The 27,568-nt window shown below is 46.5% G+C and overlaps 2 protein-coding genes across 4 annotated transcripts in view; both read right to left on the bottom strand.

Annotated features, from left to right (window-relative positions):
* ABL1 (ABL proto-oncogene 1, non-receptor tyrosine kinase) overlaps window positions 1-7,300 on the bottom strand; it is a 145,771-nt gene extending 138,471 nt beyond the window's left edge. For both annotated transcript variants that reach the window (XM_006043302.4, XM_044926452.2), the window contains exon 1: window positions 6,225-7,300. In XM_006043302.4, the coding sequence (XP_006043364.3) occupies window positions 6,225-6,360 (136 nt within the window). In that variant the 5' untranslated portion in view covers window positions 6,361-7,300. The remainder of the gene's footprint in view (window positions 1-6,224) is intronic.
* Window positions 7,301-11,188: 3,888 nt separating this feature from the next.
* On the bottom strand, window positions 11,189-20,363 carry EXOSC2 (exosome component 2). Of its 2 annotated transcripts, XM_006043301.4 has the most exons (10): window positions 20,204-20,338; window positions 19,153-19,209; window positions 18,495-18,596; window positions 16,790-16,835; window positions 16,442-16,531; window positions 15,317-15,382; window positions 14,301-14,369; window positions 12,975-13,151; window positions 12,444-12,572; window positions 11,189-11,936 (listed from the first exon to the last, which is right to left on the bottom strand). In XM_006043301.4, exons 3-10 carry the CDS (start codon window positions 18,578-18,580, stop codon window positions 11,856-11,858), a joined length of 744 nt encoding a protein of 247 aa, XP_006043363.1. In that variant the 5' UTR covers window positions 18,581-18,596; window positions 19,153-19,209; window positions 20,204-20,338; the 3' UTR covers window positions 11,189-11,855. The 2 variants fall into 2 exon arrangements, with proteins under 2 accessions (XP_006043363.1, XP_006043360.1); XM_006043298.4 differs by lacking the exon at window positions 19,153-19,209 and having other exon boundaries at window positions 20,204-20,363.
* Between the last annotated feature and the right edge of the window lie 7,205 nt (window positions 20,364-27,568).

Below are 27,568 nucleotides of genomic sequence, written 5' to 3'. Positions count from 1 at the left end.
GGAAAGACAAGAAAGCCTTCTTAAGTGAACAATGCAAAGAAATAGAGGAAAACAATAGAATAGGAAAGACTAGAGATCTCTTCACAGAGAAGGCAATGGCAACCCACTCCAGTACTCTTGCCTGGAAAATCCCATGTATGGGGGAGCCGGGTGGGCTGCCATCTAGGGGGTAGCACAGAGTTGGACATGACTGAAGCAACTTAGCAGCAGCAGAGATCTCTTCAAGAAAACTAAAGATACAAGGGAACTTTTCACACAAAGATGGACACAATAAAGGACAGAAATGACAAGGAACTAACAGAAGCAGAAGAGATTAAGAAGTGGCATTAATACACAGAACTATACAAAAAAGGTCTTAATGATCCTTTTAACCAGATCCAGATAACCACAATGGTATGATCACTCACCTAGAGCCAGTGTGAATTTAAGTGGACCTTAGGAAGCATTACTGCAAACAAAGCTAGTGGAGGTGATGGAATTCCAGCTGAGCTATTTCAGATCCTAAAATTAGATGCTGTTAAAGTGCTGCACTCAATATGCCAACAAATTTGGAAAACTCAGCAATGGCCATAGAACTGGGAAAAGGTCAGTTTTCATTCCAATCCCAAAGAAAGGCAATGCCAAAGAATGTTTCAACTATCATACAATTGTGCTCATCTCACATGCTAGCAAGGTAATGCTCAAAATCCTTCAAGCTAGGCTCCAGCAGTATGTGAACCAAGAACTTACAGATGTACAAGCTGAATTTAGAAAAGGCAGAGGAACCAGAGATCAAATTGCCAACATCCACGGGATCATAGAGAAAGTAAGGGAATTCCAGAAAAACATCTACTTCTACTTCATTGACTATGCTAAAGCCTTTGATTGTATGGATCACAACAAACTATGGAAAATTCTTAGAGATGAAAAGAACAACAACAAAAAAATTCTTAGAGATGGGAACACCAGACCACGTGAGCTGCTGTCTGAGAAACCTGTATGCAGGTCAATAAGCAACAGTTAGAACCGGACATGGAACAAACGACTGGTTCAAAATTGGGAAAGGATTTTGCTGTATATTGTCACCCTGCTTATTTAAGTTATATGCAGAGTACATCATGTGAAATGCTGGCCTAGATGAATCACAAGCTGGAATCAAGATTGCCAAGAGAAGTATCAACAACCTCAGATATGCAAATGAAACCACTCTAATGATAAAAAGTGATGAGGAACTAAAGAGCCTCATGATGAAGGTGAAAAAGGAGAGTGAAAAAGCTGGTTTCAAACTCAACATTAAAGAATCAAAGATCATGGCATCTGGTCTCATTACTTCATGAAAAATAGAAGGGGAAAAAGTGGAAACAGTGGTAGGTTTTATTTTCTTGGGCTCCAAAATCACTGCAGACAATGATTGCAGCCATGAAATGAAAAGATGCTTGCTCCTTGGAAGAAAAGCTATGACAAACCTAGACAGCATATTAAAAAGCAGAGACATCACTTGGTTGACAAGGGTCCGTATGGTCAAAACTATGGTTTTTCCAGTAGTCATATATGGATGTGAGAGTTGGACCAGAAAGAAGGCTGAATGCCAAAGAATTGAAGTTTTTGAATTGTGGTGCTAGAGAAGACTCTTGAGAGTCCCTTGGACAGCAAGGAGATCAAACTAGTCAATCCTAAAGGTAATCAACCCTAAATATTCATTGGAAGGACTGATGCTAAAGCTGAAGCTCCAATACTTTGGCCACCTGATGTAAAGAGCTGACTCACTGGAAAAAAACCCTGATGCTGGCAAAGATTGAGGGCAGGAGGAAAAGGAGGTGACAGAGGATGAGATGGTTGGATGGCATCACTGACTCAATGGACATGAGTTTGGGCAAGCTCCGGGAGATGGTAAAAGGCAAGGAAGCCTGCTATGCTGTAGTCCATGGGGTCACAAAGAGTCAAACACCATTTAGCGACTGAACAACGAACAACAACTCCACCAACTAGAAAGTAAGTTTGAGGAGGGCAGGGAGGTGCTTTTACCCACTAATGTATCACCAAGGACTAAAACACTTCCTGGAACGTAGTGTGAGCTCAATAGATATTTGCTGAGAAAAGGACACATTAAGGTAAATGAGTTTACTAGGGAATGCTTTCAATCCTGTTTTACCAACTTTCACAAAAGTGAATTTTCTTAGTCAAGACACTGAAATTTGGAAGGAACAGAAGGTCATGAAACAATACCATGGTTTCCTTCCCCCGTTTCCTGTACATATGACTAGCCCTTTGACCCTGAATAATCCTAGCAAAAAGTTGCCATCTGCCCATTCTATTCAGGTTCATCACCACCACCATACCACACAACATTATTCTTGGCTTCCAGATTCATGTCTGGTCCAACACTGTATGTTACGGCTGCAAGTTTTTCGATCCAAACTATATGGATATTAACCAACTCTAGAAAGATCAGCCTGTGAGAGATCAAGAACCATTTGCTCCCCTAGGAAAAGTATACCCAAAGTCCAAAGAAATTCACTTGTCCTCAGTTAAAACATGATCTAGGCAATTTCTTTCATTAAACAATATGTATTACAAAGAATTGACTATTTGGTTGAGATGCCATCAATTTGTTTTTTAAACCCTAATTTGGGTATTACAAAATAGAACAAAATTTTTGTAAAAAGTCTGAAACATCACAAATGCAAAGTAAAAAGTGTAAGTTTTCTGCTATTACACCTAAATCCCAAATTCCCTAGAGATTAACAATTATGTCAGTCTAAATGCTTCTATCTTTTTTCTGTACATGTACAAATAAATAGTTAATTTTTATTTTACAAAAATGGGGCCACACCATGTAGACTGATCCCCAAACTGCTTTTTTCCACTTACCATTACACAGACAGCTTTCCGTGTTGGCACTTACAGTATGTTGGCAATAAACATCCTTATATGATTTCCTATTTCTGTTTGTTTGCTCACGCCCTTATATGACTTCTTGATAGACTTTCTATAACAATAGTTTAAAAACTTTTATCTCACCTCTTTACACTCTTGAAAACTATATAGAACCCCAGAGTGCTTTTATTTATATAGATTATCTCATCAATATTTACTGTAGTATAAACTTAAACTGAAAATTTTAAATAATTCATTTGTTCACCTAAAAATAAACATGTCTGTTTTCACTGGGAAATGGCTTGTTTTCCCCCATTTGTAGATAACTGTAGATACTGTTCTTTGAAGCTACACCAAACTCGGTAAGTGGAAGTTTCCTAAAGGCTAGTTTTGATATAGAATCTAAAACTCGTATCAATTAATATTTGTATTCTGTTACATGAAAATTCAATGGTCCTTCTTGCCCCTTGAATGAATCTTTTTTACCTGTGCTTGACTTTATAACATCATGTATTGTCATTTACAAAATATCAGTTCACTGGATCATGCAGGTCTTCCAAATAATGTATTCCATTATAAGACATCAAAATAGTGTGTTTATAAATATAACCACCAATCTCTACTTCACAGGAGCAGATACAAGTTTTCCAAAACCCTAATTTTTGCTGGAAAGCAAAGATGTTTTCATTGACAACAGACACTACCAGCTGTTTTCCTTGAAACACTTTTTAAAACATTTTTTTAATCAGAATAACCAGTTTGTCAGTAAAAACGGTAGTCTATGAAAAAAGCAGCAAGTTCAGCTCGAACTAACCACTGCCCAAAGCTCTTCCTAGAGACAAACAGCACACAGAAGTACTTTCCAGTTCCTTCACTGAAGATTACAAAGATATATACGTAACAGTTGAGAATTGACAAAATTAATAATTTTTGCTGTTTCATCAGGAACATCCTTAAGTGAAAACCAAAAAATATATGTATTTATTATTTTTACTAGTCTAGTCAAGGCTATGGTTTTTCCAGTGGTCATGTATGGATGTGAGAGTTGGACTGTGAAGAAAGTTGAGCACCGAAGAATTGATGCTATTGAACTGTGGTATTGGAGAAGACTCTTGAGAGTCCCCTGGACTGCAAGGAGATCCAACCAGTCCATTCTAAAGGAGATCAGTCCTGGGTGTTCTTTGGAAGGAATGATGCTAAAGCTGAAACTCCAGTACTTTGGCCACCTCATGCGAAGAGTTGACTCATTGGAAAAGACTCTGATGCTGGGAGGGATTGGGGGCAGGAGGAGAAGGGGACGGCAGAGGATGAGATGGCTGGATGGCAACACTGACTTGATGGACGTGAGTCTGAGTGAACTCCAGGAGCTGGTGATGGACAGGGAGGCCTGGCGTGCTGCAATTGATGGGGTCGCAAAGAGTCAGACACGACTGAGCGACTGAACTGAACTGAACTAGTTTACTGTGAGTGCATGGCATGAAGAACACAATGGCTACTATGGTTAGTTGCCACAACCTTGATTCATGCTTAGAAGCCTGCATTACTTTTGCACCATTACTGCAAAGATTGAAAATAACGTCTTGTGTGAGTGCATGCTAAGGTCAGCTCAGTCATATCCAACTCTCTGTGACCCCATGGACTGTAGCCCACCAGGCTCCTCTGTCCATGGGATTCTCCAGGCAAGAATACTTGAACGGGTTGCCATTTCCCTCTCCAGGGGACCTTCCTGACCCAGGGATGGAACCCTCGACTCCTGCATTGCAGGTGGACTCTTTATTGCTGAGCCACTGGGGAAGCCCAACATCTTAGTATTGTGTTAATATGAAAAGTTTTCACCTCTGGACCCTCTGAAGGGGTGAAAGGCACACCAAGGGCACTACACTGTTCCATGCTAGGGCCGCTTCCTAGAAGTGAGATTACTGGGTCGCTGCTATGTACATTTTAAATTCAGATATGTTTGGCCAAAGCTCTCCAAAATGTCTGTACCAATTTTCACTGGGGGTGGCAGAGGAGGAGATGGGTGGATGGCATTACTGGCTCAATGGACATGAATATGAACAAACTCCGGGAGGCAGTGAAGCACAGGGAAGGCTTGCAAGCTGCAGTCTATGGGGTCGCAGAAAGTTGATGTGACTCAGAGACTGAACAATTTTCACTACCTAAGGTTGCATGATCATCACTAGTTGAAATGCAAATAATTCACTTACAAATCTTGATCGTGGGAAGTGCCATAATACATTACTTTATTTACCTGTCTAAAACCAATGCTAAAATACAACTCGTGTTTCAAGGCAAAAGTAAAATCCAAGTACCAGATTACTCAGAAAAATCAAACATCAATTGTCAAATACAAGTTCACTGAATAGAGAACTTTGTTTATTGTAGTCACAGATTGTTAAGGGTATTTGTGACTGAATTTCAAAGTATATGCTGCTTGCACACGTTGTCCATTTGCTTACAGAGGGTGGGTGGGCTCGACTGATATTTTAATAAGTCCTAGGTCTGAAAAATGTCAGGCTGCGACAGTACAAACAGGATGCTAATTAATTGGTGCGTGGCTGGCCCCTGGCACAGACATCAGTCCAAGCTGATCCTCAGCGTTAAAACTTCACGCAGAATTACTGGACGTGACCAGTATAATATGTACTGTCAGCACTCAAATGCCAGTGGTGTTCATAAAAATGTCAAAGACAACCTTTTTTGCCCCAAGTGTCATGTGAAACAAAGAGAGGAGGAGGAAAAAGCTCCATTCTGAGGAAAGGACTACTCCGTCTCAGGTGGAACCACTGAAAGCTGGGGCTCCTCAGTTCACAAGGAATGTGGCCTCCCCCAACTGTTTCCACATAGCTCCAAAGTGAGGATTTTCAAGTTTTACTTATGACTGAAAAGATCAAGGTTATTAGTGTCAACTAGGGCCTGTGGTTTTCAGCTCTGGGGGGTGCACAAACCCCTTTGAGGATAAGATTGAAAGCTTCCCACAGATAAAGCAGTGAAGGATCCATGTACCTCAGAGGAAGGAAGAGCCCAGGCCATAGGTCAGAGCAGAATCATGGACTATGGATCCTGAGAAACTGCTTATGTCCAACCTCCTCAGGAAGCTGAAATAGTAAAATGGCTTGTCCAAGGTCAACGGTGAGTTAGAAAGGCAATCAAGCAAGAAATAATCAGTAAGACTTTGAATAAAGCCATCCAGTGTCACCAAGTAACTTTTTCTTATACAAAGAAAGTTCCACGTGAGACTAAAAGATAACTACAGGAACTGAAGTTTTAAATACAGCTGGAAGGAACCAACACAAGCTCTGTGGTTCGAAAGTTCCTTACCCATGGCAAAGCAGAAAATAGGACCAGAAATCTTGAAGAGCACTCACCGTGTTCCACAAAAACATTGCAGTGTGGACCCCCGTGCCTCGATGATTCCTTCTTGCCTGCTCCTTTGATAAAGTGCAGGGCAGGCAGACTTGGCCTCCTTTGGTCCCCAAGAACTTTTCCAGGCTGCTGCCCCATAAAGCAAGGATAGGCACCCCTTTCCAGAAGAGGGTTCAAGATCGTTCAGAATGATCAGTGAGCTGAGAAGGAAACGGTCTTTACGTGGGATTTCACATTCACCGCATCTCCACCAGTCAGTAACTGAGGTCAATCACAAGACATCTTCCACAATAAAGGGAAGCGAAGATTTTAGGTTGACGTGTGCAAACAGGAGTTCCGATTATATTCGCAGTTTATCAATTCGAAGTAATGTAACTGTAGTGCGACCTCAAAGTTCCTGGATTTCAAGTGTCTTTTACTGGCTACGTTTCCTCCCTTTCAAAGAGAAAAACCTAAAGAGAAATATTCACAGGGGATGCTGTACAACGGTCAGTGAGGCTAAAGTCGTGTCGATTTCCACACATGGAGGAAACGTGGATCGGTCTTTGAATGCTCCTCCAGAACTTTTCCTGGGGAAGTCACCCACCCCCTATCTTGGTGTCTCCATCTTCCAACAAATTTCCTGCCACACTAGCTGCCGCTCCTGCTTTTTCTCTACCCTGCTCTCCGGAAAAGGACACGGGTCACCCCGACTTCAGCGAGAGCTGGCCCTCTGACGAGAAGGAATGCATGGCCAGCAACTTTTTAAGTCCGCTTTTTAAAAGGCCTGTGAAACCAGTCCAGGCTTTTCCTCTGCATTAAAGTTTCTGGCTGGGCTGAGGCTGAGGGGGCCGTAGGTGACATTGGAAGAAGTCAGGGCATTACAGGCTCACGGGAGCAACGTAGGGGGGCGGGGGGGAGGGGAGGGGAGCGGGGGGAAGGGGAGGCTACTTGACAGCAGGGAGGGGATTTGAATGAGGGGGGCGCTCCGAGGCCAAACTTGAGGCCGGGATTCGGAGTTAAGGGGCGGCTCGGGGGTAAAGAGGGAGGCTGCCGGGGCGGGGGGGGGCATGGGCGGCTTACTCCGGGGGGCGACGCTCCTCCAAGCCTCAGGAAACGGGGTGTCCCCAGGTCTGGGGAAAGAGACCACAACCCCAGGGTCCCAGAGCCGGGATGGAGCTGATAAGGGACGTCGGGCTCTCGCGGCCCCGAAGGCGGGTAGAGGACAGAACGGGGAGGAGGCCCGGCCGCCTCAGCTGCCCCGAGCCTAGGGGGGGTCTCTGTCCGAGACACCCCCCTCCCCCGGGCCCGAACGTGGCTACGGCCGCCGCTGCCAGGCAGTCACATCCCCCGGGCTCCGTCGCAAGACCCGGCCTCCCCGCCCAAGTAGGGGCCGTGGACAACGCAAGGCGGGCTCCTCAGCTGCAGGACCCAGGAACCGGTTCCGGCTCCGGCGCTGCTCAGGGACGGTCACCGACCCCCGCGGCCGCCATGATGGATTACTAGCCGCTCCACAACGAGGCCAGGCCCCGCCCCGGCCCCGCCCCCCGATGACGTCCGGTGCGCGCCTCGCGTGGGGACCGGGACCCTCCAGACACCGCTTTCGGAGACACTGCGGCGTCTTTCGGCTCTGGTCCCCCTGCCCTCCAAGGCCCGGCCCCGTACGACCTGTTATATGTGGTTCTCCAGAGGGGCAAGATGAGTGGTAAGGAAGCTCCCGCCTCCCCTGCACTGCCATTGGTCCCCGAGAATCCGTGTCAGCTCCCTCTCCTGCATCCCATTGGCCGACGGGGCTAGAGCGCCCAGCCAACCACTTTCGGCGTAGCCCGCGGGGCAGGCCGGAATTTGTGGTCCTGCTGCGCCCCCGCCCCTGTCCGCAATCGCCCGAGCCTTGCCCTCGGCTCCAGGCTCCTGAGCGTCGGTCCCGCCCTCCTGGGAGTCGGTGGACTCTAGCCGGCCTCGCGCAGGGCTGGCCAATGTCTCCCCTGAGCGGGTTGGTAAGGCCTGCGAGGAACCAAAGCAAGGGGAAAACTGCGGATTGGATTTCCCCAGAACCGGAGTTGGATCGCTTCCTTGAGCTTCTTTAGAATTTAGCTCGCTCCTCGAAACCGACGTTATTTGGTGCCTCCACTGCCGCCCCTCACCAACTTCCACTTTGACTCCAAGAAGCATAAATATTAGAACGAGCGAAAAATAAACAACTGGAGAGCGTCGACATATTGCTAACGAATTGTTTCTTTGGAGTATCGGGGAGCCCACTCATTAACACCATTTTAAGAACCTTTCGGAGGCGAAGCAGAGAAGGAATTTTTAAGATTAAAGTTAAACTTGTCCAGTGATGTCTGTCAACTTTTTCTCAATAAAACTGGGGAGGGGGCGGGGTAAACAGTAGAAAAAGATTGCACGATCTAATTTCAGGGGTGTACACATAGTCACATGAAAACATGTTAGCCAAAACTGTTGAGTTTACAGAACTAGCTAATGACCCATGCAACCAGATCCACACATGCCATAACCCATTTTTATGCAACTAAAATGTACCGTCCTGGTCCCCTTCTTCACTCTCCACGTCTCCCCAGAGCAATGCACCTGCCAGGATATACCCATCTCTAAGGGAATCTACTCATCACAGCTAATCTACACTGTGGTCTTCCGCTCTTCATAAACCATATTCTCATTTAGTCCTTACTGTATTGTAGCCCAGTAACACAAGTAATGTTGTCCCCTGTATACAGATGAGAAAACCAAATAAGATATGAGTTACTGAAGGTCACTGGCCTAGTCATGTGACAATTTGAGCCCAGATTGATACTACTCCAAAGCCTTGAATTTTCTCTTGTATAATTCAATATCAGGTAACTGTTGATCTAACGTTAGTTGATATTTTAGAAGTTGCTACTGATAGTAGGGGAAAACCAGTTGCATCATAGGTGCTGTATGTTCAGTTGTGTATTTTAGAAATATTTCTGCTGGATTGGGAAATGGTGATTTTATAGATACTGGCTTGTAAAAATAGAGTTCCTTGGAGGTACTGAATGTGAAGCAAATTCAGAAGCAGAATTTATATTTAGATGTTAGCCAGGTTAGCTTTGCTCTATCACTGAGTAGTCTGGCTGATGAACATCATCCTGGCTTATAGATCAGTCTTCAAGTGTCAACACCCTGTTCCCTTAATTTACCCATCACCTTATCCTTACCATCACCCTTTCTCTTTGAAGATTTCACTTTTTATTCCTCTTCATGCTTTCATCATTTCCTACACATCTTCATTCTTCACTCTCTAGCTTAAAATTGACCAGTCAAATCAGAACTCTAACCCACACTTCTTGAACTAATAAATCATTCACAAGCATTATTCAGCCCCTGTGTGCCAAGCATTGTCCTAGGTGCTGGGGCACAAATGAGGCGTGGGGGGGCGGGGGGACTCATCCTTGTCTCCCACAGCAGACATGGGAGGGAGAGGCAGTGTACAAAATGAGTAACAATCCAAAGTGTAGGTCTCAATGCTGGACCCCATATCCTTTCAGTGTCAGTCCAACCCCTTCTCTAGAGGGTTGCTTCATGATCCATCCCGAGAGCTTAAGCCTACCGATCCATAGTTGCTAATGAGCTTTAATGAAGTCACTTTAATTATCTGAATGGCTTTCATTTATAAACGAGGGTCATATCAAACTTTACAGGTTACCATGAGAATCAAATGGGACTTTATTTCCCATAAATATTGACACTAACTATGCTTTAGAGGCCAGCAGCACTTGATTTAAAGGTTTATCCTACTCGCCATTTACTAACTGCCATTTTCTAGTTTTAGGTGAACCCCCAAGCCAGACTATATTTTTTTCCAGAGATGCACTGTGTAACGCTGTAGAATGATACTCTTAAGGACTTAAAACTAGAATCCAGAGCCCAGAAAATGCCTGACAGTCAGAAGTAAATAAATGTTGCCAAATTTGAATAAATCCCTTTAAGCTCATCACTAAGAGTGATGCAGTTCAGCCTAATTTTGTGCTCACACTTATAAAGCAAAGCAACCTACACATTGCTAGAGGAATTCAGAACCAGTGTAAAAACTTCAGCTTTATTTTTAAAAAAAATACCTACTGAAATTATGCTTAACAAGGGCACCCTCTAGTGGGCCACAAAAAAAAGTAGATACTCACCAAAAAGGTGTTTTGAGACTTAGGTAATCACTATTCAGGAAATACTGAGTGAACAGTATGGGCTGGCAGCTTGGGAGACCAAGTGAGAAGGGCAAACATTCAACGAACCCACTTATGGCCCTGATCAAAACCAACCCAAAGCAGGCATGCAGGCTCCCATCCTTCCCCATTCCCTTCTCCTCAGGGACATACAACCTAGAACATGATCTCAAAAACAGGGAGCAAACCTACAGCTGCAACGTACCCTGTGCAACACTCAGCTGATTGCAAACTCTTCAAAACAGGTGACAGACTGAATAATATTATGAAGATGTACAATTTAACAAAAAAGAGCTGAGCTATGTTTCAAAACTGCCATATGCTCCACATTACTACTGAAACTGTCCTAGGTTTAAATTTTACTAGGTGTTCTAGGTTTAAATTTAAGGTCCTCTGTCAGAAGAATTTCTATCTCCTAAGTCATCCTTCACCTGTACTTAACTCCCAAGTATTACACAGAATACAAGAACAGAAACAGTGATGCCACATATATAAAAAAAAAAAAAAAAAAAAGCTCACCAAATAGCACTCTCATATACTGACTTTAAAAGAACTGTTTACCCCAAACCCAAATCAGGGCACCATGTTTAGAAAGTCATTTGAAAAAGAATGCATAGGAATTCTAGCCATTCTCAGTGAGACAGAACTTCAATATCTTGTTTTCATCTTTCAACCCTGAAGTAGTCAAAAGTAAATGCATTGCTGCTTCAGTTATAGGAGGAAAACCTTTTCTTTTTCCATCTCTACTTTTTTACTTTGTTTTCACGTTTATCAGAGCACCCAAAACATTCTCTCTCTCCTCATTTATTCAGCTTCTTATAGATCATCCTCAAAGGCAGAACAGATTAAGGCAGCCTGGCGGGGATGTACTTACATCTGTCACTAGGAGGAACATGTAACAGGAAATGAGATTCCAACCAAGCAAAAGGCTGCTTGGTCGCTGTGTTCTTCCACTGACTCTTGGGTTCATTTTACCAAGCTACACTCTTCAGTGTCATTCTCGCGCTGCAGAGGAGGTGGGAATGGAGGCCAAAACAGACAACTGGGGGGATCAAACTGGGGGTATCAGGGAGGCTATGTTTTACATAGGGACAATTTCATGGCGCACTGTGCCTGGTGAGTTGACGGTAACTACAAGACGAAAGATTCCCCGTATGATTCCAGGATAGGAGTCTATTCGGATGGAACTCGGAATGCTTTTAAGGGCCTGAAACTACCTGTAGCACCCGAAGTCTATGGGCAACTCAAGGGGGTCGGCAGCAGTAATCACCTGCCTCCTCGCTTTGCATTAAAACAGGAGAAAGCAGGTCTTCAAGGTACAGGCAGCCCGATGTAGGTCCAGTGATGAATTTCCTGGTTCTTCACTGAGCTGCATGCAGGGACTGCCAATCAGATTCTCCACTTTCAAGGACTGCTCTGCTCAGGTCCACAATCCTGGCCTTCAGATGCTTCTTCTTACCCTTCCTGTTCCAAAAGCCTCTGGCGTGTTTCCATCACAATTTCCTCCATTATTTCTGGCTTTAAGATGTCTTTGATCTGAAAAAGAAAGGACAAAAGGTAATTTGTTCAACCAGTAAGCACACCATCAAGCCAACCCAAATGTAGAAACCAAGCCTGGCTAACACGAGCCTTCTGTTTTTCTTTCGTTTATCAGAGGCTATGTATTGCAAGAAAGGATCTGCTAGAACTAGCTTAATAAATAAGCAAGGTTCTCTGGGATATAGCTAACAAGAACAAAAAAGCTATTACTCCAGCATTCACTAGAAAGGGAGCTAAAACTGGGATGGCCAAGATGAAGTCCAGGGGGTCGCTGTCATAAACCAGGCCCACCTGGCACCGCCAACTGCCCACAAACCCTCACATGGACATCAGACAGTGAGAATATTATTAGCATCACGGGGAAAGCTCTATCAGTCAACAAGGGTGTCCACCAGGTGAGTTCATATTGATGGGCATGGTGAAGGTACGTGGCGGGGACGTGGAGCAGATGACACGCCACGCCTGCTCACAGATCAGCAAGAAGGGGAGCCCTGGGTGGCATACCTGATGTGGAAGGGATGCTTCATAGCAGTACAGGATGCTGGTGTCATAGAGCATCATCCTCTGAGTTGCCAGCGAGACGATGCAGTTCCGGAGCCGGGAGATCACCTCTCGATCGGCAAGGGAGACCGGCTACCAGGGGAGGCAAACAGAATCAAGACCAGAACGAGTGAACAGTTACAGCAGATCACAGGACCCACTTACAGCTGAGGTGGGATCTACTCTGGGACTCCAAACCAAGAAAACCGCTGACTCCAGGGAAGATGAAAAAGGATGGCACCTCCAGTGGCTTTTTGGCTGTTACCCTGCAACTGCCATCTGGGCCAACAGAGATCAAAGTCGCTGATTTCACCTCTCCAGAACAAGAGAGGGCAGCACGATGTTTTGAGCAGACTTCACTGGAAATGCATACCAGCTCCAACTACCGCCATGCAGCAGGGAGAAACAGAGAGCGCCCACCCCTGCCGCCGAAGCAGAGTACCCACTCAGTGCCTCTCCATCCCAAAAGGGCAACGACGGGCAGCGTGTGCTCACCTCCAGGTTTGCGATGAAGCCCCCTGCATCGTCTTCTTTGTGCTCAGGGGTTGGGTAGACCCAGATGAAGCCGTTGTTGCCCAGGATCACTGAGGCGCCGCACGGCAGGTCATGGAAATGGGTCTTCTGCCGTTTCACCAGGGAGGGGGAGACCTGAACCAAAACGCCCTGACCTAGCTAAAAAAAAAAATATAGCGTACATTAAGTCACTGCAGGATCACCAGTGAGGCGACTATAAGGCAGAGTACAGGCTGTGTCCCAGGGGGGCTGGAATCGGGCTCCCTGCTGGTGACAACTGCCATGACACGCACATGCAGATACAGACGCTTTCCAGAGGCACGCGTCATTACACACCCAACAGAAGGCGGCTTTCACGCTCTTCTCCACCATTTATTCCCCTTTGCGAGCGTCATCATGTTCTGATCCAGGGCTGGTGTGACGGCTGAGAGAGGGTGGAGCCAATGAGGATGTGGGCTTGAGCCTCTTGAGGGCCAAGGAGCACTGCTCTGTTCCACCTTGACCCCAACCATCTGTCCTGCCCACGATATATGCCACTGGAGAAGGGGACTGGCTGAGGGCTGGGCACAAATACATCCCCGGTCCTGGCAGGTGAGCTCAAGGCCCACATCCTGCAGAAGGCGCGTCTGCTACAGGCCCCGGGCCCACAAAGGTCAGCACAGGCAGTGCGCCTGTCTCCCCTCCTGATTCAAGGGTGCGGGCGTGGCGGCTGCAGCCTCTCCACTGACCAGCGAGGTTTCTTTTCCACTCAGAAAGGAGAAAGTTCACCCAGACAAAGCCAAGACTGAGTCATCATTTGTTTGGGAAAACATGCTGTCATTAAAAAAATAAATAGCCTCAGTAACGTCTGTCACCTTATAGCAAGAAAAGCAACAAAATTTCCTTTAAAGGCTCAAGTGACAAACCCATCTTTCCTAACAATAATGTCCATTTTCTTGACCGGACGTTTGTCCAAGGGCCAGGGGCCATCGTGTTTCATCAGTCCATGAGCTCCCTTGGCTGCAACTCAGCGCTGAGGCCATGCAAAGCCACCGCACCCCTTGGGAGAGAGCAGAGACAGCCGCGGGGCCAGGGCCCAGGGTCACAGGGGCTCTTCTGCCAGAACAATCTCCTCCGCAGGAAAAGGGTGAGTGTTGTCATGCTTTACGATGCTACCAGCCCACAGCCGTGTAAGTTAGCACGCGCAATGCCAGCCTGTCAGCACTTAACTTCCAGGTGCTTTAGGCCAGAATGCCAGAGACAGCTGGAGACCGGGAAATGGATTTGAAGTCTCCCTCATCCAAAGAGAACACCCAAAGACCAACTTACTTTTCCGTATTTGAGACTCCTCGTGTGCAGAGAGACGGCTCCATCAGAGAACACTGCCTGGACCTCAGCCTGGTCGGTGATGAAGGAACAAACACTTTCTCATCACCTGTGTCCCTGGTTCCCCCTCCACCCTCGTGTCTGTGTCCACCAGTCCTGCCTGCAGTTGTAGGTGGACTCAGAGGTCACACTGCTGTGACCTAATCTCTCCCCCTTGGCTGTCATGAATACCTCGACATGAACACCACCTTTTCTCCTTCCTGGGATGAAAGTTAACATCACCAGGAAACTTTGAGCTGGCTTCAAGCATGAGCCACCGTAAGTTACAAGACCCAAAAACCCAACTGAGCAGCAGCAGGTCTGAACAAGAGCTGGAGGGTAGCCTGGGCTGAGGAGATGGGGTGGGGAGGGATAAATGAGGAATCTCGGAGTAACATATACACACTGCTATGCATAAACAGATAAACAAGAACCTACTGTCTAGCACAGTAACTCTACTCAGTATTTTATAATAATATATATAGGAAAATAATGTGAAAAAGAATATACATATACATATGTGTATATAACTGATTCACTCTGCTATACACATAAAACTAATTGTGAGCATGCATGCTCAGTCGCTTCAGTTATGTCTGACTCTTCGCAACCCCCTGGACTGTAGCCCGCCAGGCTCTTCTGTCCATAAGATTCTCCAGGCAAGAATACCGGAGTGGATATTCATTGCCTTCTCCAGGGGACTTTCCCAACCCAAGGACTGAATTGAATCCTCGTCTCTTATGTCTCCTACATTAGCAGGTAAGTTATTTACCACTAGCACCATATGGGCAGCCCCCCAAACTAACTATACTTCAATTTTTTTTTAATGTAAAAAGAAAAAAAGAGACAGGCTGCAGCAGAAGCCTTGGCGCTTGGTCGAGGCCAAGATTACAAGTTTCTCCTGTGAGAGACCGACAATCCAAGCCCCATTCCTCAGCTCCACAGCAAACAAAGATGCTGGAATGCAAGGTGAAGGATACACTGATAAGGTCCCCTTCCTGTAAGAAACCTCTCATCGCCAACTCATCTTCTGCAGATCTTCGCCTCTGAAACACACAAAGAGAAGGCCACGTTAGGGAGTCCGACCCTAAACCAAGATCTTGCTCCATCTCTTCTTTTTCTTTCACTTTCTCCCAAGACCTCCGAAGGCAGCCACGGTGTGCACACCCCAGGGTAGGTAACCCATGCCACTCAAAGAAGACAAAGCCATGACCACTACTTTCTGTCTCAGAGACCTTCCCGTGGCTCCTCTTCTTTGAATAATATTCAGACTCCTTATGTGATCTGCCAAACCCCAATCGAGCCTACCTACTTGCCGTGGCGGCCCACCACGCTCCAGTATGACCGGCTACTTCCAGCTTAACTATATCTTTGCCCACACGTTTCCGTTTATCTCAGATTCCTGAATTCATTGTTAAAATTCTAGCCATCCTTCAAGGATAGAATCAACTTCAACATTCATTTTTCCTATAAGCTTCTCGAGGGGAATTTAATCACGCCTTTTGTACAATCACACACTTGTTTACTCTTGGACTGCCGGGTATTTAGACCAGTTATCTCATAGTCCCTGCTCGGCTAAGCTCTTTCAGGAACTGAATCATGCCTCCTGGATCTTGGCATTCTCCAGACAGCTAAGCACCATGAGCCTCTCAGTAAATAGATGCTGGCCTGAAGATAAGGCTGAATCATAGCATTTTACAAAAGGAAGCAGCTTAGGTACTGTGGTTGTCTGGAATAATCCAATGTCATTCGATTCATGTAAAGCTGATTTGTAAACACAGTTTTTCAAGCAAGACCTTCACGGAGCATAACTGACACACCCAGAAAAGGAAAATTATTAGCACCAAGCATCTGAGAGAGCTTCTCTCAACTCTCCTTTGGGCTCTCCCCACAGACATCCCAGATTCTACCACATACCAACTGCTGCCTGAGTTGGGAGGCCTGGGCCAAGTGAAAAGCCTATGTGTACACCCAGACAGCAAAATTCACAGCAGACAAACAGGAGTACAAGTGACAACCTCAGTATAAAGCAAAGTTCTCTGGTGGAGCAAGGGATCCCAGCACTCTCACCAGCAAGCTATACAGTCCTAGCTGGAGATCCTTACCAGCTCTCCTCCGGGAAGGTTCATGGATGAGAGAAGCAAGACTGAATCCAGCCTGGAGTTAGTCTCCACCTTCCACCTCTTCTGTTGAACCTACAAAACAAAGGAACCCCACACCTGGACACAGACTCCAGAGGCCAGAGCTCACACTGTAAATGAACAATAACCCCCAATGGGACAAACCACTTACATCAAACTGTTTACAAACAAACTGTTTTCATCAAAGGTCACATAAGAGCCAAACACAATGAATCCTTCTTTCGTGTAACTGCGTGTAATAGGACGACTATCTCATTCATTAGATCACCAGCTCACTTTTACTTTGTGAAACCCAATCTGATAAGACTTTACCTCTGTGATTCTCCCCACTACTATGTCTCCCACTTCACCATTATATCTGAAAAAAAAAGCAGAAGGTCCTCCATCAGTGAAAAGACTCCATGACAAGACCGAGCATCATTTGAGATTTCAGTTAAAGAGCACGCAGGCCTGGATCAGGCACCACATTTGGTAAATTCACATGCTGTTCGAACTTAGTTTCAGGAACTGACAACTTCCAACATTCCTATGCATATAAAGTCTCCATCAACTATTCTCACACCATTTATTGCAAGGAGTGCATTAAATCTGAAACCCCTTATTTTGTTAATTGCATGAAAAATGGATACGCGTGGGATATTTTCTGGTGGGCTCTGGAACACAGACCAATTCCGCATCAGCCAGAGGAGGAGAAAGGAAAGTGAGACAGGTACCACCCAAACCGGTCTACTCATGTCTCCCCCATCCACTGGCGGCATGTCTCGGACCCGTTTCCTAATTCCTCCTCCCAACTCTAATGATGAATTAGAGCCTCCACACTGAAGGCTACGTCCTTGGGCCTCTTCTCTTTCCAGCCCACACTCACTCACTTGGTGAGCTTACCCAGCTCGATGGCTTCAAATACCAAGGATGAGTCCACCACTCCCCTGAATTCAGGCTCTAGCTCTAGTCAACCACTGGCTACCCAGCACCTTCACTTACGTGACTAAGAGGAATCTACGTAAGTTACAAACCTCAAACAAAGCTTTCTAACAGCCCCTTCAATTCCACTATAGCAAATGGATCATCTCCCAATTGTCATCAGCCCAGGAAATAGCAACTCCACCCCTCCAGTTGCTCAAGCCACAGTCCTTGGAGTCTCTGGAGGAACCCTGTGTATCTCCCGCCTCCCCTCCCTCTCCTGCTCCAGGACAAGTCCAGCAGCAGATTCTAGTACCTCTATCTTACCAATGTAGGCAGAAAATAAAAAGCATCCCAAAGGAAGAAGTAAAACTATCTCTTCTCACAGACATAGTCCTACATGTAGAAAAGCCCACATACAAAATCCTACAGCTTTTCACGATAAATACACTCAGAACACAAAATACGCGCAGAATTGAACACTATTCCCCACTTCTATGGCTATCACCTTAGTCCAAGCCACCATCAACTGAGATGATGAAAACAGAGCAGGAATCTATCCCCGCCCCCCAACAGCAGCCAGAGTGATTTCATTAAAACAGAAATCAGATCATGTCCTTCTTCTGCTCCACCTGCTCCAGGGCCTTCCTAGACTGCACAAAGTGGAAGTCAGAAACATTCATCGTGGCTTCAAGGCATGCAGACTGCCTACCTCACCTCTCTGCATCTGCTCCTACTACTCGCCTGCTCACTCTGTTCCAACCCCATTGGCTTATGTTCTGGGGCTACCCTTTGTTGAGCCCTCAAGGCAGGCGGCTCTCTGTGTACTTTATACACACTATTTCAGTGAATTCCAAGGAAGATCCTACCCAGGAGGTCAGGCAAGATCTCATTTTGCAGAAGAGGGAACCCAAGTTTGAAGAGGTCAGATATCGTAGGGAAACCTTTGAAGCCTGCCCTTACCTAGTCATCTCTACCCTTCCTCCAGTCATGTTCCCGAAATCCCAGACCTACAGCATGACAGGGCAGGGAGGGCTATGGGTAGAGGGTGTGTCATGGCCGAAAAGACCTGGCTGTGCAACTCAGATGCCACAAAATACACACCTTTTGCTCTCACCTGGTTTTCAAAGCTTTTACACAGATCAACTTGTTTACTCTTTCCACGGAGCCAGCCACAGATGCAATGAGCTTCTCTTCCCCCATATAGGTTCCATGGCCCCTGTTGCAACAGGAAGATACAAAGGATACCAGGGTAATGCTTGAGGTGACCTCTCGCAGCCAGAACAATGTATTCCTCAAACCTGATTCCTCCTGCCTCAAAGACAGGCTTTTGTGCTGGCTGCCACCTCTGCCTAAACACTCCTTCTTTAGAGTCCTATGTGGCCATCTCCTTCACTGTACTCAAGTCGACTCAAACGGCACTTTTTCCACCAGGCTTTCCTCGACTCTCCCATTTGTAATAGTCACCCGACCTGCGGCTGCCACCCCCACCATATTTCCAACTTATGCTCCACTTACCCTGCTTGACTTCTTAATTTTTTTCTACTGCATTTACCAGCAAATATTCTGAACAACTTGTTTGTTGTGCTTATTTCTCTTCTGTCTCTCTCAGAACATAAAGTCCACCAGGACAGAGATTTCCTCTTTGTTCAATTTATACCCCAACCACAAATAATATTTATTGACTGCATGAATAAAGGACTGAATCCTAAGATTTCCTGGGAACCAATAATGCCAAACTAAGAGGTTAAAGGGCAATGGAATAAATGCTGTACCTCTCTCACATGCCTGTGGGGGGAGGGCGGAGGCTGGCTTATCAGCAGTGTGGACCCCTGTGATGGTGATAGAACGGTGAGTCTTACTTTTTTTCATCATCATTACCCCTCATGTAATCCTTCCCTGGTGGCTCAGACAGTAAAGAACCTGCCTGCAATGCAACAGACCTGGGTTGGATCCCTGGGTGGTGAAGATTCCCTGGAGAAGGGAATGCAACCCACTGCAGTATTCTTGCCTGGAGAATTCTGTAAACAGAGGAACCTAGTGGGCTACAGTCCACCGGGTGGCAAAGGGTCGGACATGACTGAGGGACTAACTCTTCCACACTTTCACTTTCATGGAATCCTCACCACTCTCTGGAATAGTTATTATCATTATTTTACAGACGAGGAAAGTGACCTCGGAGAGGTGATACAGCTAATATTGTGATAGAGCAGGGCTGGAACCCCAGCTGCCCTTAAGTTGGAGCCTGCCCTCAGACTCAAAGTTATCTATTCTGGTGCATGTAACGTAATATATTTGCATGCCCCCTAAGCCCAAAATGGCAACCCACTCCAGTATTCTTGCCTGGAAAATCCCATCGACGGAGGAACCTGGTAGGCTACAGTCCAAGGGGCCGCAAAGAGTCGGACACGACTGAGCGACTTCACTTTCTTTCTTTAAGCCCAAAGACTCGTTCCAAAACCGTGTCCCTGACTAGGAGATGGAATGCTGAGAGCTAAGTGGACGGGACGAAGTCAAAAACGCCCACCATCCCTTCCGCCGAAACCTGTGAAGAGGCCCCAGCTCCAGGTTCAACGAGGAAGGCTCAGAATCGGGGCCTGGGACACAGGAAGGTTTCGGGGGAGCTGAGGCAGCTGCAGACGGGGACATACAAGATGCAGGGAGTAGGAAGTCCGAAGCCTCGAAAACGAGGCAACTGAGATGCTCCGCAGATGCGCGGCGGGTACCGCGGGCACTTAGATGCAGAATACAGGCCCAGGTTTCACGTGGAGAGAAGAGCAATGCAGCCGCCCCTTGCTGCCCAGAGTCCCCCACAGCCCCACATACCGCATGAAGCCTGTGTCCGTGGTGATCGTGTCCCCTGGCACCACTAGGTGCTTTTTACTCTCGCGGCCCAGGCTCTCGCTAAGGGGCTTCCGAGCGACGGGAAGCCTCATCTCCAACGCCATCTTGGCGCCAATAACTCGCGCAGGCGCAGCCCCACTCGGAGTCACGCTTTCCGTCTCCGCAATTCCCAGCCGTCGCTCGTAGGGGCGGGGCCTCAGAACAGCCGCCAATGGGAACTCACAGTCTGGCCTCCATGTTAGCTATTGGCAACCATTAGGTTAACACGAAGGGAAGGAAGGAGTCAAGTTGCCATTTTTACTATTGGCAAGGCTGCCCTTGTCAAACAATAAAACCTCAGGTTGCATAGCGTTTGACTTTTCAGCAAAACTCTTGTGCTCATCCCACTTACTGTTTTCCAGGGTTAGAAATAATTGTGAAATGGACCTCTTAGTTTCCTTCCAATTCAAAGCTGCTGAAATCTCTCTCTCTCTTTTTTTTGGTATGCGATTGACCAGGAGAATCAAGAGGAGAGAACACTATTTGGACAGAGGAAAGAGCCTCTTTTCATACTGTTACTAGTAGCCCCTGTATTCTACATTACTGTCACCTCGTGAGTGCTAGTTCAGCACCAACCATCACCTACACCCCCAAACAGTGCTTGCAGGTACTGCTTCCATTCTTTCTTAAGTGAGCTGATTTCCCTGGTATTTCTTTTGGAAAAAGCAGGAAACCGTCTAAGAACACATTTGAATCCTGCCAAGCGGGTGTGTTTTGACAGGGAGGACAAATGGACACAATACAAAGATTTTCGCGTATATTTACTCACACAGAGAAATGAGCCAGGAGCTGTCCTAAGCGTTCAGTGATGAACAGATGGAAGGATACGTGGTTTTATCTAGGCGTCAGGAGTATTCCGCCTATCCCTCTCTCCAGGTCCTACCCTCTCCCTCACCCTTGCCCTGCATGCTTTATAGCATTCACAACAGACTTAGTTTTAACCTCAGGGAGGTGATAATTCTTCATACAGGCTTCCCAGGTAGCGCTAGTGGTAAAGAACCCGCCTGCCAATGCAGGAGACCAAAGAGACACGAGTTCAGTCCCTGGGTCGGAAAGCTGCCCTGGAGGAGGGCATGGCAACCCACTCCAGTATTCTTGCCTGGAGAATCCCATGGACAGAGGAGTCTGGTGGGCTGCAGTCTGTGGAGTTGCAAAGAGCTGGGCAAGACTAAAGTGACTTAGCACAGCACAGCCCAGCACAGGGATTCTAAACAGGATGAAATGAAATAACTTGCATCAGCACCACTCACTGAGACCAGTAAATTAAGTCTGTTTTCTCCTGAAGATCCATCAGACCAATAGCCTGGTAAATCTTCAAAAGGATAGCATTTCTTTCACCTAAGCTACATTTGTCTAGAAAGCCAACCCTATAAGGTAGTCAGTGATATAGATTCTAATTGCTCACAGGTAATCGGTAAGCAGACAGCCAGACTCTTTGCCTGGAGAAGGGGCTCACTTCAATTCAGATCAGTCACTCAGTCATGTCCGACTCTTTGCGACCCCATGGACTTCAGCACGCCAAGCCTCCCTGTCCATCACTAACTCCCGGAGTTTACTCAACCTCATGTCCATTGAGTTGGTGATGCCATCCAACCATCTCATAAGACAGAGGACAGAGGAGAAGGGGCTAGAGTCAAGAAAAGTATGAGAAAGGGTGCATCTGTTGAGTCTGCTCTCGACCAGAAGAGGGCGGTGGTGTCCTTTGAAGCAGTATAGCTCAGTCAGGCTGCCAGGCCTGGGAATGCTCCTAGACCAAGTTCTAGTCTTAGGTTATAGATGTATGCTGGATTATAGTCTTGACGCTATCCAGTTTCAAGGAAGGATGGACATAACCATAACCCCTCCCGTTCTCACGGCACTATGCTTATGGAGCCTTTCACAATATTGGGATTGTGGATCTGTCTTAGTATAGTGGCAGATCCAGTGTCTGGTTCAGATAGGGGGTACCTGTGACCCCTGCATGGTGGAAGGGGCCAGGGAGCTCTCTGGGGTCTCTTTTATAAGGCACACAATCCCATTCAGGAAGGCTCCACCTTCATGACCTAATCACTTCCCAAAGGCCCCACCTCCTACTACCATCACCTTGGGGTTAAGATTTCAAGATATGAATTTGGGGTGGACATATACATTCAGTCCACTGCAGGTCCCTTTTTAAAGAGGAGGAAACTGAGGCCCCGAAAAGGACTGGAATTTACACAGCAGTTGGTGGCAGGACCATGTTCCTCCTGACTGCACCTGCTTCACCCTAGAGCTTGCACATCCTGAGCGTCTGGTGCTTTGCATTGAGCAAACGTTATGTTATGGGAATTCCCTGGCGGTCAAGTAGTTAGGACCCTGTGCTTCCACTGCCAGAGTCCCAGGTTTGATCCCTCGTCGGGGACCTAAGAGTCCACAAGCCGGTTGGCGCAGCCAAAACAAAAACAATAAAATATCGTGTTTTACATTCCTCCAAGTCAGCTCATCTTGGAGGTAGGCATTATGATCCTTGGTGGATGACTTTGCATCACATCCCCAAGAGGCTTGTTAGAAATACTGATTCTTGAGCCCAGATTTAAGCACTGGGGTTTTGTAAGAGGGGTCCAGAAGTCTGTGAGTAGGTGTCTGAACTCCCAAAGTGATATTAATTGCTGAATAGGTCTAACATTCACCATTTCCTCCCATATCCATCTACCGCCCCATCTGTGCAGCACCAGGGCCATCACCCCAAGCCAATGGCATCACCACCTCACTCAGTTCCCTAATTCTACCTTTACCATGCCTACACCCAATTTCTGTACAGCAGCCAGAGGTAGCTGGACTTATCCACAAAGCAGAAACAGACCCGCAGACCGGGAGAGCAGACTTGTGGTTGCCAGGCGAGCAGGGGAGGGATGGATTGAGAGTTGGGGATTAACATACGCAAACTATTATATATGGATAAATGACAAGGTCCTACTATATAGCACAGGGAGCTATATTCAGTATCCTGTGATAAACCATAGAGTGAAAGTAACCCAGTCGTGTCCGACTCTTTGCGAGCCCATGGACTATACAGTCCATGGAATTCTCCAGGCCAGAATACTGGAGTGGGTAGCCATTCCCTTCTCCATGGAATATTCCCAGCCCAGGGATTGAACCCAGGTCTCCCACATTGAAGGCACATTCTTTACCAGCTGAGCCACCAGGGAAGCCCAATGAACCATAATGGAAAAGAATATTTTTTTAAAAGAATGTATACAAAAGTAAAGAAGAAAGAGAAAATTATTTTATGGCAATGTGACTAAATAATTAGTTAATTAAATTTTAAAAGAATGCATATATATACATATATGTATAAAATGGTATATGTTCATATATATATGAACTGAATGGGGCTTACCAGGTGGCACAGTCGTAAACAACCTGCCTGCCAACGCAGGAGACACAGGAGACACAGTTTCAATCCGTGGGTCAGGAAGATTCCCTGGAATAGGAAATGATAATCCACTCCAATTTTTCTTGCCTGAAAAATTCCACGGACAGAGGAGCCTGGTGGGATACAGTCCATGGGGTTGCAAAGAGTTGGACACGACTCTGCAACTGAGCACATAAAACTGAATCACTTTGCTGTACAGCAGAAATTAACACAACATAATAAACCAACTATACTTCAATAAAACATGTAACTAAAAATGAAATAAACAAAATGAGCAAGACACATAAAGCAAAAAAAAAAAAAAAACACTTCTTCTGTATAGCACAGGGAATATATATAATATAATGTAATAAACCTTACCAGGGCCTCACTGGTAGCTCAAATGGTAAAAGAATCTTCCCACAGTGCAGGAGACCTGGGTTCAATCCCTGGGTTGGGAAGATCCCCTGGAGAAGGAAATGGCAACCCACTCCAGTATTCTTGCCTGGAGAATCCCATGGACAGAGGAGCCTGGTGGGCTACAGTCCATGGGGTCACAAAGAGTCCAACACAACTGAGTGACTAACCTTCACTTTTTTGAATAAACCATAATGGAAAAGGGTAAAAATAAATAATTAAGTCTTTTAGGATATTCAAAAATAAAATAAGAAATAAAAACAGATCAGACTAAATCACTTCCTTGCTTAGAACACTTCTGGCAGCTTCCCTGTTCCCAAGAATAAAACCCAGATTCATCTTTGCCTGACTCTGCCCATCTGTGACTGAACCTGCTCCCTCTCCCAGTATATACGCTGCAGCCAGAGGTGTTGACACCAAGGACGTGTGTGTTTTGGCACTGTCTGCGTGGAATGCTCTTCCTCCCAGGTCTTCGTGTATCTCCTCCTCACTTAGATTTCAGCTCATATATCACCTCCTCAGAGAAGCCTTCCTGACCACCTTATCTAGACTAATCCTGTTTCTATCATTGGATCCTGTTTTATTTCTTGTCACTGAATTTTCCCCTGGTTAGGGAACTAGATCCCACATGCCATGCAGAGCAGTCACAAGATGAAAAAATAGGAAAACAAACCCAGGTACTCTCAGAACAGCACTCAGCAAATATCTGTGGAATGAATGAATTTATTCCGCAAGCATTTCTGGAGGGTTTCTACCCCAGGCATCAGGGTGTTTGGTCAGGAGCTCAGGGATCAGAGGGTCGAGAGGAGGACAGAAAAGACCTCCTGACAGCAATGGTGTTCGAATGAGCCTTGAAGGCAAGGAACTGTTGACACTCGGGAGTTGGGTTGAGGGCCAAAGAGAACTCTGAGTGAAAGTAACCAAAAAGGAAATTAGGATAAGTGTGAAAACAGAGGCAGCAGGAACCCTCTAGCCCTGAGCTCTTTGGAAGCATGGAGTCCTAACCACTGGACCACCAGGGAATTCCTCCCCCCACCCCCCATCCCCAGAAGTTTTGCAATCAGAGATGTGCACAAAGATTTCCACCCAAGGACCTCATATTTTGAGGACTGCCTCTCCCCAAAATATTAGAAACAGTTTTGATGCCTATGACAGCTCTTAAGCATGTCCACGAATTTTACGAATGGCAGTCTGTGCCTCCTTGTCTTACATCTGGGCAGACTTGTGACTAAGGCAGCTGTCCATCACCTTGATAGCACATGTCAAAAGTGCCTCTACAGGACTCCAAAGACCAATCAGAACAGACAAGGAAGCCTGGTTCTCCCACAACACCCACCCTTGAAGCCCTGAGCCAACACGCACGAAATTTGACTTCCCCAAGGCAGCCATGCCATGGGAAGCAGTCAGGATGGGTGCTAACAAGCCATTGTCCTTAATCTGTCCCACCCCGTCATGGCCATGCAGCCTAGCAGACCAGCCCCAAAGTGGGAAGGAAGCTGAGAGCTTAGAATATCTGTTCCTCCATTGCAAGAGCTCTGAGGATAATGGCTAATGGAAAGGGCGGGAGATGGGGTGATGGACGGCTTCCTTAGATTCCCCTGGGGGGTGCCCAGAGAGGTGGGTGGTAGAAGCAGCCACAACCCTTCACTCCACCAAAGGCATCCTTGTGCTAACAATGGTTTCCATTTACTGAGCACTTACCACATGCCAGATCCCAAGTCATGTATTGCACTTACATCCATTGTCCCACTTAGTCCTCACAATCTCCATAGGAGCGAAGTATCACCACATTTTTCATTTGAGGAAGTTGAGACACACAGACATTAATTCACTTGTCCAAGGTCACCCAGCTAGTGAATGGTCAAGTAGAGTTTCAAACACAGAGCAGTGACTTCTATCTAGAACTCTCTATACCCAAAGGTCCTGAACCATGCAATAAAAAAAGACATGAAAGTCATATTGATTGGAAAAGAAATAAAACTGCCTTATTCACACACAACATAATCGTGTACATAGAGGTCCTAAGGAATCTAACCTCCCAAAGCTACAAGAATGAATAAGTGAGTTTTCCAAGATTAAGGCTACAAGGTCAAGACAGCGCCAAAAGCACATACATCCATGGTGCCAGCACCTCTGGCTGCAGTGTGTGTACTGGGAGAGGGAGCAGGTTCGGTTGCAGATGGGCACAGTCAGGCAAAGATGAATCTGGATTTTATTCTTGGGAACAGGGAAGCTGCCAAAAGTGTTTTAAGCAAGGAAGTAATTTAATCTGATCTGGTTTTATTTCTTATTTTATTCTTGAATACCCTAAAAGACTTATTTATTTTTACCCTTTGACCAGCTGGTCTATACCGCATGCCTATAGGATATGCAGCAAGCCCTTCGGATTGAACCTGCAGACTGACTGGGAGGTGGTGTATTTATGTGCCTTTGTTGGGAGGAGGGGGACGTGCACTCTTGGGAAAGGAGCCCAAGGCCCCTGCTGGAAAAGTGAACAAAGTAAGAGATTAAGCTTTGAGTATCAAGCCTCCCAGCAAGGAGTGAAAGTCACTCAGTCGTGTCCAACTCTTTGGGACAGGACTCTTTGGGTTGGGACATGACTCTTTGGGACTGTATAGCCCATGGAATTCTCCAGGCCAGAATACTGGAGTGGGTAGCCTTTCCCTTCTCCAGGGGATCTTCCCAACACAGGGATCGAACCCAAGTTTCCCACATTGCAGGTGGATTCTTTACCAGCTGAGCCACCAGAGAAGCCCCCACCTGTGTGCAGTCCTTCCGGCAGCCAATGCCTCCCTGCTCATCCTATTATCTCCAGTATTATCTCCGGCAACGCTATGGAACACAAGCACTTTAGTCTGCAATTACAGCCTGCTGCCACCAGGTGGGTTCTGGAGCAGGGGCTGTTGCCCTTCAGATCTGCCGGTTGGAACTTCATAAAATTACCTACAGAAAGCAATTTAGATTTTTGATTAAGGGCCGGCCCTCTGACTTTTATGAAGTCTGACACTGCCATTTCAGTGAGAGGAGGGGAAGGCCAGGGGCCACCAGAGGCATCGGAAAACGTCTCACGAGGAATCAAAGGCAAAGCAAATTTGTAACGGGATGAAGAGGAGGACTACGAAGAGTGATGTCCCCCACTGGCCCCAAAGACCTGCAAGTGAACAACTTGCAGGACCTTCAGGCAAGATCAGCCCCCCGAAGTACTGGGTCTTTGGGAATACCTGAAGCTCCAAATGGGAATGGCCTGTATGTACAAGTGTGAATTCCAGCATCTTCAGGGGTGTATGTGTGTGGGTGTGTGTGTGGGTGGGTGTGTGTGTACACAGCTAGAATGCACAGAGAGGCGGGTCTGATGGATGCCAACAGGTTGGAAGGGTGATAGCCTCATGGCTGTTACATGCCAGAGCACAGGCGTGAACTCACATTTCCCAGTTTGTGCACCTCCTCCTGGCCAGGAGGTCCTGGAGAGGAGAGCCAGGGCCTGGCTCCACACTGATGGCCTCCCTGCTCTTTGTTCT

The sequence above is a fragment of the Bubalus bubalis genome, chromosome 12 (assembly GCF_019923935.1).
Source record: "Bubalus bubalis isolate 160015118507 breed Murrah chromosome 12, NDDB_SH_1, whole genome shotgun sequence".
Classification (NCBI taxonomy): domain Eukaryota; kingdom Metazoa; phylum Chordata; class Mammalia; order Artiodactyla; family Bovidae; genus Bubalus; species Bubalus bubalis.
This window is presented reverse-complemented; position numbering and strand designations above follow the sequence as displayed.